At 43.1% G+C, this 12,390-nt stretch overlaps 1 protein-coding gene across 1 annotated transcript in view; it reads right to left on the bottom strand.

Annotated features, from left to right (window-relative positions):
• Nucleotides 1-2,968, bottom strand: part of Farsb (phenylalanyl-tRNA synthetase subunit beta) — a 64,260-nt gene extending 61,292 nt beyond the window's left edge. The window contains exon 1 of the mRNA XM_028889278.2: nucleotides 2,864-2,968. Within this exon, the coding sequence (XP_028745111.1) occupies nucleotides 2,864-2,921 (58 nt within the window). The 5' untranslated portion in view covers nucleotides 2,922-2,968. The remainder of the gene's footprint in view (nucleotides 1-2,863) is intronic.
• Nucleotides 2,969-12,390: the final 9,422 nt, after the last annotated feature.

Raw genomic sequence — 12,390 nt, 5'->3', positions numbered from 1 at the left:
GAGATAGGCAGAAGATCTCTTAGAGTTAGAGGGCCAGCCTGGTCTACAGAGGGAGTTCCAGGGCAGCCAGATCTACAGAGAAACCCTGTCTCGAGAAACCAAAAAAAAAAAAAAAAAAAGAAAAAAGAAAAAAAAAAAGAAAGAAAGAAAGAAAGAAAGAAAGAAAGAAAGAAAGAAAGAAAGAAAGAAAGAAAAGAAAGAAAACAAACAAATACACGACAACAACTTAGAAGCAGTTTCTCCAGCCCCAATGAACTCTTGACCACAGATCTGCAACCTGGAGTAAGATTCAGACCAGGATCTTGATTCTTGACCATCAGAAACTAAATAACAATTATTGTTATAACATGCAAAACTTTTGTCAGCTAAATGGCAATGAATGAGGCAAAGCTATTTCCTCTACTTCTAAGGATGTGGGACGGTTCCAGCTCACAACTATAACTGTATCACTTGGGAGACTGAGTCAAGAGGATGGCCACAAGTTTAAGGCCAGCCTGGACTACAGAAGAAGGTTCTGTCTCAACAGAACAACAAAAACCTACAAACAAGCAGATGAAGATTAACAGGGAATTGGTTATATCTGAGAGTACATCTTTAGAAAACTTTTTTCAAAACTTTAGTTGCACATATGGATCTATTAAAATATACTGAATCTTAATTATGTCTTACTCCTTTAAGCTATATATTTTTTAATTTGGACAAAAGAACAAAAAATAAAGTCATGAATAATTTCCTCCAATAAAAATGGTAGACCTAAAAAAAAAACTATCTGCTTGTGTGGCACACAGATGGCTCTGGCAGTACTTACTATATACCAAACTAGAACAGGGCCCAAACTGAGAAGCAATGACAAGAAACCAATTGACAAGAAAATGAGTAGCAAAAGAAAACAACTGAATAGAAAGGCAATCAAAAGACCGAGACCGACAAAAAAGACAGCGCTGCTCCCAGCAAGGCAGAGGAGATAAATGCTGAGTAACAAAAAAAACGAGAGAGAAATGTGCTCTACGAAAAAAGACATGGAAGGTGACAGCGACGGCTGGAAATAACAATGGGATTTCAGATGGAGAGCAACCTTGGCGGGGTCTAAATGAGGAAGGGAATTGTAAGAGCACCAATGAGACATCTGAAAACAAGAAGAAAGAGGAAAAGGAGGAAGAAGACACAGGCGGGACCCACACTTCATTTGCAAACTAGATGGTTTGGTGAATGGGCTTTTCCAACTCCAGCCGCCATTCGACTGGCACTTAAAGAAAAAAGAACACAGTGAAGAGTACCACTAACCCATCTGATGTATATATCTCAATAACATGAAGGGGAAAGAGTTTCCAAAGATCCTATAGTTAACAATCTGTGTGGGAAAACCAAGCTGATTTGATCATTCACCATTTGAAAGTGGGGAAAAAGCAGACAGAGAATTCATTTAAATATTACCTGACAATGGCAAACAGGTTATAAGTCCCATTACCTTTTAAAAATTCAGATAATTTCTTACTTTTCCAGAGGTAAGGACCTGGCTGAGAACTGATTATAAACGTGTTAAACTCACCACACACCATCTTGTGTAGTAGAAATACGGCAAATACCACTAGAGAGAATACGGTGTAGGTAAGTGAGAAATACAAAAAAGCATGGAAAGTGGTTAAGAAACTAGGGCCACGTTCCAGAGGCAAAGCTATTTCCTCTACTTCTAAGGATGTGGGACGGTTCCTGCTCACAACTATAACTGTATCACTTGGGAGACTGAGTCAAGAGGATGGCCACAAGTTTAAGGCCAGCCTGGACTACAGAAGAAGGTTCTGTCTCAAAAGAACAACAAAAGCCTACACACAAGCAGATGAAGATTAACAGGGAATGGGTTATATCTGAGAGTACATCTTTAGAAAACTTTTTCAAAAGTTTAGTTGCACGGTGTCAGTACTATGTTCTTAAGAGCAGCTGTACCCCTTGCTAAATACATCATTAAGTACATTTAATACCCCAAAAAAGGGCTCTCATAAGTCACTTGTTATGACCTTTAAAGCTGGTAATTACAGAATGGGGCAGATATCATCTCAACTACTACATCTGTGTAGAAAATGATAATTTGCTTAACATTTACCTCCCTTTTCCTCCAATGGTTGAGTTTAGAACTGAGAAAGAAATGAAGTGTATTGTGAATACTAAGCCCACAGAAGAGGCTCTGTTCGGTTCTCAAATCAATGTGACCTGTCAAAGGCTGCACACCCCCTGGTTTCCTTTCCTAGAAAACACTCAGCATTTCCAATAAACCGTCTTACTGGCGTACTGGTTTGTCAAAATGAGATCTCGCGTGGCATGTGCACAGCTGTACTCTCTACCAGTGCCTGGCACGCAACGGGAGCCCGGTCAACACTACACAAAGCGGATGCCGGGCTTGGTGGCACACGCTTGTTATCCCAGCACCCGAGAAGCTGAGTTCGAGGAGGCGGGTTCGAAGGAAGGCAGCCCGGCCCACGACTTTCTCAAACGTCCCCCCCTTCGCTGTCCATCTGGTTCCACCGAGCTGGCCCACACCGGGGGTGCAACCCAGGGAGGGCATCCTTCCTACTCGGTGTCCCGACACCACAGTCGGTGCTAGGGCACGCAGTAGGAGCTCTCTCTGAATGGATCACACGGAGCTCCCGACACGGGCGGATGATGCAACGGCAGTCGCCGGAGAGCGGGTTCCGAGAAGCTACTCCAGCCCCAGCCCAGCTTCCTCGCCCGTCAATCGCACCCCTGCGGACTCCCGCCCGGCAAGACCCAACCCCGCGTGGCGGCATTAGCGCCGCCAGAACGCCCTTCCGCCGGGCGAGTCAGGCTCCCCCAGGCACCGAGACCCGGCCACGGGGCGGGCACTCACTGTAGGTCCGGCCCAAGGCTTGGAAGAGCACGTCTCGCTTCACGCTGACAGTCGGCATGGCGAATCGCGGGCACTGCGCCTGCGCCACGTGCGGGGCCTCAGCGGCCGTAGGGCGAAGGACCCGCCGCTCCTCTTTTGGGCTGCCTCACGAGATGCCTGTGTGAACCCAACAATTTGCACGCCCGTTTTTTCAACTGGATAGAAGAAAAAATGCCACTCTCTGGGTCGTTGAATATAGATGTGTTATGTTGCTAACTGAAAAGCTTGGAAAATAGGCGTAATTGGGTGAAATTACCTCTATTGCGACAGGCAACAGTACGGATCGGCCCGGATGGGGTGGGCGGAGTGCTGGAGGGGCGGGTACAGAGGTGGCCAGGGCTCCCAGGTAGAGAATCTTTCCCTGAGGTGTTGAAAAGCGAGTTAACCCGGTGCAAGGCTTTCTGGAAAGAAGAATGTGCAGATACGATGGCAAGCTCTGTTAAAAGGCCAGTGTGGGCTTCGTTCTTTAACCTTGAAACTCTACAGATGTTATACCCGAGCTTTGCTTGAACGCAGCAGAAACCTTAAAGGTAGACGCTGTCAGAGACCCCAGAACTGCCCACTGTCAAATTCTGCACTCAGCCTAAGGTCAGCACGAGCAGATTTCCTCCTTAGATCAAGCCTGAGTCAGAGTAGATCAAACAGCGACACGCAGAGATGTCAGGACTTCATCCCTGGAGCCTGTAAATGCTACTTTATGTGGTACAACGCCTGTGTGGCGAGTAAGTTAAGGGTTTTGAGATGGAGCTTAGCCAGGGTTATTAAGATAGGCCGTAAATGCAAATACGTGTAGCCCTGATAAGTGGAAGGCGGTAGTTGGAGTAAGGTCACTATAACAGTAATCCCAGCACTCGGGAGGCAGAGCCAGGCGGATCTCTGTGAGTTCGAGGCCAGCCTGGGCTACAAAGCGAGTTCCAGGAAAGGCACAAAGCTACACAGAGAAACCCTGTCTCGAAAAAACTAAAAAATTAAATTTTAAAATAAAATAAAAATTAAGTGACTGTCAGAAACTGGAAGCGACAAGAAAAGGATTATCTCCTAGCAAATGGAACAGCCCCCGAAACACTTTGAAACTGCTTTTGGGTTTCTGGCCTGCTCCAGAATTGAAATACAACAGATTTCTGTCTTGTTTTATTTATTACTGTTTTCATTTTGAGACAGAGTCTTAACTCTGTAGCTCAAGCCATCCTGGAACTCATCCTGTAGCCCTGGCCGGCCTGAAATTTTCAGTCTCCTGCTTCTATCCTGTCTTGAGATGGCAGTATGAGTCACCTCACCTCAGGCTCAAGTTTCTATTTGAAATCAAGTTTGTGGTACTTTCTTTCAACGTCCATAAAAAACAAATACACCAGAGCAAAGTACTAATAGTACCTCCCTTTAAGAGATAAACAGGCATGGACTGTGGGACTCACCCAACCTGTAAGGCAGATCAGAGACCTTGCCTCCTCAAGGAAACTCTGCCCTTTCTACCATGCAGCAAGGGCCTCTGATGCCCATTTCTTGAGGAAGCAGAAGCAGGACCAGATTTAGACCACCTTGACTCTTACTAGTTTTTCAATGTAGTAATTTCCACTTACAGCAAGTACCACGTGTAGCTTTCTGCCCCCAAACTACTGCATGTTAATATGTTCTTTGGGACACTCACTGCAGAATTTTCCATGGCCATAACCTCAGTTGTCTTATCTATAAAATAGAGATGGTTATACATACCTTAGAAAATTAATGTAAGGGTTAGAAATGATTCTCCTAATTAACTAGCACATATCTTAAGTCATTGATCCTGGAAATAGGTCAGGCATCATCTTTTTTATCTTTCCTCATCAATTTCCTGCTCTCAAAATGTCTGTGACAAAATCTGTTTCCATCTGTCATCTCTCTCCAATAATACATCACGCCTTTTCTCATTACATACAGTTACTGTGTGCCTTCCTTGTGACTAAAAAAGTCATTAGAAGACTCTAGGAGAATAAACAAAAGTAGCACATGAATGCTCATCACAAATGACATTAGCTGATTGATAGACAAGATAATTGGGGAAAAAACTGAAGTAGTACATCGCAAAATACAAATAGGTGTCGTTTTGGGTCCAACCTGAAAGATGAAATGTTGTTACAGTAATAGGCAGTGAAAGCATGAACATAAAGATATATTTTCCAGCATATATAAATGGTGGAGCTATAAGATAAAAGCCTGTAGCAACAAATGCAAACCAGTTAGTTCTGAGTATGGTGGAATGAGTGAAGCCTCGGAAGGTGAGCAATAGTGTTCACACAGAGAAATAGAGTGAGCAGATAGACAGCAGGATGGACAGACAGATGTAGTGGCCCACGCAAATAAGGAGGCTGAGAAGTTCTACAGTCTGTTGTCTACAGACTGGACACCCAGAAAAGTGCATAAGCTGGCTTGAAGGTCGAAAGCAAAGAACCTCTCTGAGGGTCTGAGGAACCCCATCTGAACATCTGAGGCCCAGGAACACCGAGGGCTGGAAGAGGTCAGTGTCTTAGCTCAGTCTCGAAGAGAGTGATTTCCCACTCCCTCCGCTCTATGTGCTGTCCAAGCCTTTGATGAGTTGAACGGTGCCCACTCACATTAGACAGTACCTATTCCACTTAGTTCTCCAGCTCAAATGCTCGTCTCTCAGAAGCACACAACTAAATATTTGACCAGTTATCTAGGGATCTCTTAACTCAGGCATGTGACCATACAATTTACCCTTGGGCTAGAGAGATGGCTCAGCCTTAAAGGATAGGCTCACAACCAAAATTAACCCTCATAATACATTAGAGGTTTAAAAATACTGCTTTGTTTTCCCTGATATGTTACCATAGGTGTATTTTAAGAAATTATAGGTGGGTATGGGCAACAAAGGTCGTAAATGATGCTATTTGAGGAGTCAAAGAGGAGTAATTCTTGATATTTTTCTTTTAAGGTTTGTTTCCCCACAGAGAGTTATTTATAAAGTTTCAGCCCAGTTTAAATTATTTTTTCTATTGATTCTGGATTTTAAGTTGTATTTCTAAAAGTGTTCCTCCACACAATTTGTTTAAAATCGTGTTTTCCTCTTTGAGTACAACAGTAGAATTCTTTTCCATTGAAATCTCAGATCTTTTTTGAAATTTGTTTTGGTTTTTGGAGTTAATGAACAAGCCAGTTTTATTTTCTTTTCAAACAGAAATGCCAATACCACTTATTAAAAAGCTTCTTTTCCCTCTCCAGTTTGTAATATTGCATATTAAATTTCCACATATATTTGACTCTACTGCCAAAGTGTCTGTTTCAATGCCAGTACCAAGCTATTTTAATGATTATGGTGTCATTTTCCAAATCCCTCCTGGGAACCAATTCCAAAGGCCAAAGAACCACATTGTCATTTAGTTACACCAGTGACCCTCCTTCTCTAGTTACTTTTCACATTGCTGTGACCAAAACTACTCAACAGAAATAATTCAAGGGAGAAAAATTTAGTTTTGGCATGCTTTCAGAGGGTTCAGCCCGTCATGGTGGGTGAGGCATGGAGAGGCAGTTCAGTTTGCTTCATAGAGGGCCAGGAAGCTGGGAGGGAAATGTAGGTGCTCTCTTAGCTTTCTCCCTTCAGCCCTTCACTCTGGCCAGGTCTCTAGCCCATAGAATGGTGCCACCCACATGCAAAACAGATCTTTCCCTCTCTGGAGACAGCCTTCACAAGCATAGCCAAAGGTGTGCCTCGCCATCTCCTAGGTGTTCCAGTCAAGTTAGCAATGATAATAACTTTCTTAAGCATGTTTCTCTTTCATCATGAAATTCCAGTATTGGAATTATTCTAAAGAAACAAAATGGTGCCAGGCAGTGGTGGTGGTGGTGGCGGCGGCGGCGGCGGCGGCGGCGGCGGCGGCGGCGGCGGCGGCGCACGCCTTTAATCCCAGCACTTGGGAGGCAGAGGCAGGTGGATCTCTGTGAGTTCAAGGCCAGTCTGGTCTACAGACTAGTCCAGGACAGGCTCCAAAGCTACACAGAGAAACCCTGTCTTGAAACCGCCCCCCCAAAAAAAAAAAAGAGAAAAGAAACAAAATGGTATCATTTCTTTGTAATATAGGAAAAAACCTGAAACAGCGGAAACATCTAACGGCATGGCTTGATTAAAGTATTTTGGTACAACCTAATATGAAAACATTAAAAAAATGTAGAAGGCCACGGATTCAGCTCAGTGGTAGAGTGCTTATGCAGCATACATCACATCCCTGGTTTGAAGCCCAACACCCGAAAGTAAAATATAAGTAGAATAATGTTGACTATTGGGGTGGTCAGTGTTGTCAACATGACAGAATCTAGATGGGCCCCTGAGCATGCCTGTGAGGGGTTATTGACTGTGACGTGGAAAGACTCATCTTAACTGTGGATGCAACTATTTCCTGGGCAGGGGATTCTGGACTGTATAAAGTGGCGAAAACCAAGTGAGCAATTCATCCCTTCCTAGTTCTTAATTAGGGATTCCATGTTACCAGCTGCTTCAAGCTCTTACTGGCTTGACATCCTGTCTTTGACGGACTACCTTAAACAGTGAGCTAAAATGGACACTTTTCCCTTAAATTGCTTTGTCAGAATATTTTATCACAGCAACAGGGAAAAAACTAAGATAACCATCTGCTTGTGGTACACACATGCATGTATTATGTATGTGTATAGTGCTGGGAGACTTTTTTTTTTTAAAGAGAGGGTCACTCTATGTAGTCCTGGCTGTCCTGGAACTTGATATGATAGAGCAGGTGACCTGGAGCTCATAGAGATCCACCTGCCTCTGCCTTCCAGATGCTAAAAGCAAAGGCATATACCAACAAAGCCCGATGTATGCTGAGAAATTTTTAATGTAAAAAACTCAACAAATAGTATAAAGACAATTATTAAGTATTATGCTTAAATGATTAATTTTGTCTAAATGTATGAATATGACTGAAAATAGACTAGTGCATGATATACACCTATGTGTTATTAATAGCTGTCTCTAGGTGGTGCAATTATTTTCATTATATATTTTATAGTCTACAGAACTGTAGTTAATAGTTATTGCTTTTATTATGAGGAAAAGTGTCATCATGAAATACAACACAATCATGCTTATTTCCTTTCCATGCCCAATCACTGGTAGACAGTCTCGGTCTCATTGCCACATAGGCTCAGGGACTGATTGGGTTTTGCCTGTCAGTGATTTAATATTCATAGAAAACATTGCTGACAGGAGTGTGTAACTGTGATGCTTGTGGCTCAGAAAGTAGTTGAGAAAGTGATACTGTCAGGTATGAACTTCTTTCTGCATAGGACCTAGAACACAGTACATTTTAAACTAGAGAGTAGGAGATTAACACGACACAGATACTGCATATGTTTTCACGTGTGTGGTATCCACTGCCAGCCTTCATTCCCTCGTTCATAAAAAGGACACAGCACTTCCTCTGATGACAGTTATAGTAAAGTATGTAGAAACCATTTTAAACTTGCAAAGTACTATTTGACTATTAGATATTTACACTGAAGCCAACAGTCCAAGTGATCCAAAGCTATGACCTCTCTCTAATGTTAAGTCAAATGGAACTTGATCTACTGTCTTCTACCAGAAGTAAGACGGTGCAGGCAGGTTATACAATTTACTCTAATTGTCTAGTCTGTACTCATTGTGTATCCTTACTGCCTGTAATCAAAACCTCACATGCTCTTTCTATTTTCTAGGCATGTAACTCAGTGGTAGAGCACTTACTTCCCCAGCAAGTATGAGGCCCCCATTCCATCCTGAGTACCACAGACAAAAACAATCTATGCACATTCCCTTAACCCCAACTACTCATTCAGGAAGCTACAAGACTGTGATTTCAGTGTTAGCCTGGGCAACACAGTGAGGCCCTGACCCTAGAATAAACCCCAAACTAGTTCTCAGTGGGAGAAAATGACTGACAAGATAGAAGGCAAATGAGTGGAACCTCTTTAAAAGGCTGAAATCCCTGGCAGTTTTTAAGACATGTGTATCCCTTTATGCTTCCTGAAACCTGCTTTTTCAACAGGAAGATGTTCAGAGTGATAAAGCTTACAGCATTGCAAGCTGGAAAGTTACAGTTGAGAGTCAAGAAATACATAGATAACCTATAATGTGGGAGTCCAAAACCATATTAAAAAGTTGAAGAGCAGGAGCAAGGGCTCAAAGGCTAAAAAGTCTTGCTGCCCTTCCAGAGGACCCAAGATTGGTTCCCCGCACTCCTGTTGGAGTGCTCACAACCAACTGTAACAGCTCCAGAGGATATGACATGGTCTTCTTCCAAAGGTTTGCATGACACACATAAACACATAAACAAAATTAAGTCTTGTTTTAAAAGTTGATACTTTGGGCTGGAGAGATGGCTCAGTGGTTAAGAGTACTGGCTGTTCTTCCAGAGGTCCTGAGTTCAATTCCCAGCAACCACATGGTGGCTCACAACCATCAATAGTGAGATCTGGCGCCCTCTTCTGGCATGCAGGCAGAATACTGTATGCATAATAAATAAGTAAATCTTAAAAAAAAAAAAAGTTGATACATCATCATGAGAGAATTGGAAAGAAATTTTAGGATTTTTGTAAACAACAAGGTTAAAATTTGCTATTTTGAAAAACTCACAGTAATCATTGCTTTCGTTTCTCATCATTCTAAGCAAAGTACCTGTGGTGTTTGAATGGGAATGATGTTTGGCCTGTTTGGTGGAACTGTTTGTGAAGTATTTGGAGGTGTGGATTTGTTGCAGGAGGTGTGGTACTGGGCTGGGCTTTGAGGTTTCAAAAGCCCAGGCCAATTCCTGTTTTTCTCTCTCTGCCTCATGGTTGTATTTCAAGATATAAGTTTTCAGCTACTGCTTCAAAGCCATGCATGCCTGCCTGCCTGCTGCCTTGCTTCCCGCCATAATGGTCGGGGACTCACCCTCTGAAACTGTAAGCCCCAGATAAATTCTTCTATAGGTTGCCTTGGTTGTAGCATTTCTTCACAGAAATAGAATAGTAATTAAGATGATTCCTGGCATAGGTTTACATTGGCTCACAACCCCAGAGCATCAAGCTCAAGATCCAGCAGGCCCTTTTGTTTTCTGGTGGGAGTAGCAACTCATGGGAGAGGACAGGAGTCTACAATGAGGTGACCGTTCACATCTTGAGTCAGGGAGGTGAGGAAATAGCCAGGGTGCTACTGTTTAAATTTGAAATGTCCCCTAAAGGCTCATGTTTTGAACACTGGATCCTTCGTTTATGGCACTAGTTTGAAAGCTGTGGAGCCTTCATGAGATGGGACCTGGCTGGTTTGAAATAGGTCCCTGAGAAAGGACCTTTGAAGGTATGCATTCCTGGTTAGACCCTGTGTTTTCTGCCTCGTATTCTGGGCCATGTGAACAGTCATCCACACGAGTTCTTACTCCAATGCCTTCCCAGCCATGATTGACAGACATCTCTTAACTAAATAAATCTTCCCTCTCTTAAGTTATTTACATTAAGGATTTTGTCACAGTATGTACAAAAGTTAAAAAAAAAACAGGTCTTACAATCTCCTTAGAATTTATGCCACAATAGTTAGAGACATATCAGACCTTACTTCTTCAAGGTCTAGGCACCTCCCTTAAGTATTCCGCCCCCAGCAGGAACCAATTCTTTAACATGGATCTCTGGGGGACATTCACCCATACCATAGCAGGTATACTATGGAAAATAAATCAGGAGATAGTTGAGAGAGAAAATTTCATGGTGGGGAGACAAGTGAGGAGGTTGCAGTAATATAAGGGAGAGATGATAGTGGCCAGGACATGGGGGAAAATATGTGTAGAAGAAATACAACCATAAGATGATGATGGTGGTGATGGTGATGATTTTGAAGATGATGGAGGGGCATCAGGGAAGGCAACAGTTCATATACAAGAAGACATAAACAACCAGAAAGACACAAGCTCTAGTTCAACCCCTGTGGGAGCTCACAGAAATTTCCTTCTGAGATCTGAGTTTGCCTGACACAGCAGAGCTGCATAAGGGGATGATTTGACCATGGGCGAGGTTGCCAGGTTGTGGGAGGGTCTGCACTTGGCTGTGCCTGGGGGGAGGTTTTTAGGGCCCTATGGATTAGGATCCAGGCCCTCCCAAGGCTATCCTGTGTTTTCTGTTTCTCTCTAGCTATATTTCTACCTAATATTTCCTGCTGCTTTTACTCAAGAATACCCTGGGGGAAAGTGGGGGTGGATGGCCCCCCACAAACCTCATCTTCTGGATTGGACTATGTCAGATGGTTCTGGCTGCTATATCAATGAACCATAGGCATAGCAGCGGATAAATAACAAAGTTTATTCATCACCGCTCTGGAGGCTGGAAAACCCAAGATCAAGGTGCCATTGTTGAGTTCTGATAAGAGTCTGTGGGTGTATTGCATACAGCTGAGTTCCTCATGAGTACTCACACAGAAAGCATGAATGAGCTCCCTTAGGCCTCTTTCTTTGGGACAATATCCCATTCATAACGACTCTTCTCCTAGTTGCTAATCAGTAAGATTGCTCAACAGGCACCTGCCACCAAGCTGACAACCTGAGTTCAACCCCCAGAAACCACACGGTGGAAGAAAAGAACCAATTCTTCAAGTTCTTTTATCTCCAAATATATGCAATAGCATGTGTGCACACATAAACATGCATACACAAAATAAAATGTAATAATAATTAAAAGACATAATTACCTCCCAGTTACCTTCACCTCTTAATACTATCAACTTGGTAGGATTTCTGTGTGAATTTTGAGGGAGATGCAAATATTCAGACCATGAAGCAAACCTTCTCAGAAGCTGGAACTAACAGATGGCGGCTGCTCTGTCCCACAGCTGTTTAGTTACTGGCTGCCCGTCTCAAGAATGTGCCTACACACAGTTTCAATATGCCTCCCCAGTCTCTCCTTGCCCCCGACTTGATTGGCTTGATGGTGCTCCAAATTCACAGGTCTAGTATAACTAAAAGTGGTGTTGTCGTGGGAAGAATGCAATGACCATAATAATTTTTAGGAGTCATAGCTTATAGTGTCATGATATATGATTTAAAAGAGCAACCAGGGATCGGGTGTGGTGGCGCACGCCTTTAATCCCAGCATTTGGGAGGCAGAGGCAGAAGGATATCTGTGAGTTTTAGGGCAGCCTGGTCTACTTAATAAGTTCCAGAACAGCCAGGACTACATAGAGACTCTGTCTCAAAAAGAAAAAGGCAGCCAGGGAAGGACATGCTTTGTAAAGTGGTCCTCGTGTATTAGCAACACGCTAGTTGAGGAAACAACTGAGGCTAGTCCCATGGAGCTTTCAGAGGAGCCGTGAAAAGGATTGGGATTGAGGATCTAAGTCCTCGTGAGAACTCTAGCAATAGAAAAACACAGACAGAAAGACAGATTGCTACAGAGAAACCCTGTCTCAAAAAACAAAACAAAAAAAAATAGAAACATGGTTCTGTTCTTTTCTATCTTAACCCATCCTGTGTGGAAATTTGCTC

The sequence above is a fragment of the Peromyscus leucopus genome, chromosome 13 (assembly GCF_004664715.2).
Source record: "Peromyscus leucopus breed LL Stock chromosome 13, UCI_PerLeu_2.1, whole genome shotgun sequence".
In the NCBI taxonomy this organism is placed as follows: domain Eukaryota; kingdom Metazoa; phylum Chordata; class Mammalia; order Rodentia; family Cricetidae; genus Peromyscus; species Peromyscus leucopus.
This window is presented reverse-complemented; position numbering and strand designations above follow the sequence as displayed.